The sequence below is a fragment of the Crocuta crocuta genome, unplaced genomic scaffold, assembly GCF_008692635.1.
Source record: "Crocuta crocuta isolate KB4526 unplaced genomic scaffold, BGI_CrCroc_1.0 scaffold312, whole genome shotgun sequence".
NCBI classification, from domain to species: domain Eukaryota; kingdom Metazoa; phylum Chordata; class Mammalia; order Carnivora; family Hyaenidae; genus Crocuta; species Crocuta crocuta.
In genome coordinates, this window is record NW_027527378.1 from 468,513 (window position 1) to 470,476 (window position 1,964).

Here is a 1,964-nt window from a genome sequence, read left to right on the forward strand (position 1 = left end):
CTTCAGAACTCTACTAGATGAAATATAAAAGCAGATTTTCAAGTGCAATTTTACAACCTCCACCTTCCCATCCCTTAAGGCCCTTTTACGTGTAGGGATGACTCTGCTTCCTGGTTTATACCTGTTGTTGTGGTATTGCTGGAGGCTGAGCTGGCTCCAGCAGGTCCAGGGGTCCCTGAAGGATGGGCGGTGTCGGCGAGATCCTTTCTGATCACCAGGCAGGCATCTCTGTCCTGTCGGTTTTTGTGTCTTTATGTAAAGGCTCAGCAACAAGATGANGTTGCGGGGGGTGTCAATGCAGAGGGACAGAGAAGGAAGATTTTACAAGACTCGGGTTTAGTATTCTTTAAATTCCCTGGCAGGTGGTATAGAAAGGGTTGACTAGAAGNTTGGAAACAGCAGAGCCACTTGTACAAGAGTCCATATAGCCTTGTCCATTGAGCTTATCAGAAGTTGTGTGGACCCACATCTAGAGTGGCCTCCCAGAATATTCTGCTCTGGTCAGGACCTGGGGATATTTGCTGGGGAGAGATGGGAGGCTAGGCTGTGAACCCACTAATAATAGCTGAGATGGAATTTCCAGCCATCTCAATATGACAAGACCTTAGAATAAGATTCAATCTTATTTTTAAAAACTAAGGGTAAGATTTTGTATACACCCTGGTTTACAGAAGTGACAAAGTGCCTACCATTAACAGAAGTGTTGTTTCCAATTGTTTTATATAAAGGTATGGTATTATGAAGAAACAAGTATAAGATTAGAGTCTTAGTTTATGTAAGGGAACACAGAAGGGATTGTAATAGGCATTTTACTATCAGAAAGACATTTTACTTTCCAGAGAATGCATCACCTTTGTTGCCAGGATTAGACCTGTTGCTGGCAGGGTCAGATTGTGAATTACATGGCATGGAAGTTGAAGGCTTTCAAAGTTTTCAACCTCTGTCCCTTTGGAGAACTTTCCTGAACACAAATGTATTTTCTCCCATATCTCCTGGAAAACACAACAACATGAAAAGCAGCCACCCTCACAAGAGGTGTTTCTGAATTTAAAGCTTATTGACTCTCTCTTAGCCCCACGTGTAGGTGAAGGCTCAGAGGGAGACGAGTTTTCCCTGAGCACCTTCCATTTCCTGTGATTAGACCTCTGGACATGTCTAGCACTGACATCTCTGCCTCCGGGGGACTTTAGAAACTCAAACAGACATGCCTGAAGGGCAATGTCTCTAGTTAAAAAATGTACAAACAGAGTGTAACAGACCCACTTTATAGAGATCAGTGAATCAATGAGATAAAAGTGGTGGGTGAGATGGAAAAGGTGACCGGGTGTTTTTCATCGAGGTTGAGGCACGATGATATAGACAGAGTGGCAGCCAGCACTAAGTTTCTGTCTGCAGCGCATGAAACCTAGGGTTTGACTAAAGAGCGAATTTGTTTTGCAGATGAAATCTGTGCTGATGCCACCAGTTCCCTTAGATGGAGGCCACGATACCAAGTCAAAGAAACACAAAATAAATGCAACGGTTATGCCTTGGGAAGTCACATCAAGTTCATCCCTTTCTGAACAGTTGACAAAGCATGAATGGGAACAGGTAGGTAATCAGAGTATTTGCCAAGGTAGCAAAAAAGATGCAACATGGATGATGTTGTCTCTCTTAGTATATACAAAGGAAAGTGACTGAACTTTATAAGTAGATCATACTCTTCTTTCAGAATTTGTCAGTATACTTTTAATAGTTTCATTGAGATATAATTCACTCATTCACTCATTTAAAGTATATAATTCAGTGGTTTTGGTTTAGTCCGTGTTGTGCAACTGTCATCACAATTTAATTTTAGAACATTTTCATCACCCAAAAAAGAAATCCCATACCTATTACTAGTCACTCTCCATTCCCTCCCCAGACACCCCCTCCCACAGCCTTAGGCAACCACTAATCTGCTTTTGGTCTTTATATATTTATTT

At 41.8% G+C, this 1,964-nt stretch overlaps 1 protein-coding gene across 1 annotated transcript in view; it reads left to right on the forward strand.

Moving 5' to 3' along the window:
• Window positions 1-1,964, forward strand: part of PPEF1 (protein phosphatase with EF-hand domain 1) — a 111,630-nt gene that overhangs the window by 78,876 nt on the left and 30,790 nt on the right. Inside the window, exon 11 of the mRNA XM_077769107.1 lies at window positions 1,441-1,590. Coding sequence (XP_077625233.1) covers window positions 1,441-1,590 — 150 coding nt within the window. The remainder of the gene's footprint in view (window positions 1-1,440; window positions 1,591-1,964) is intronic.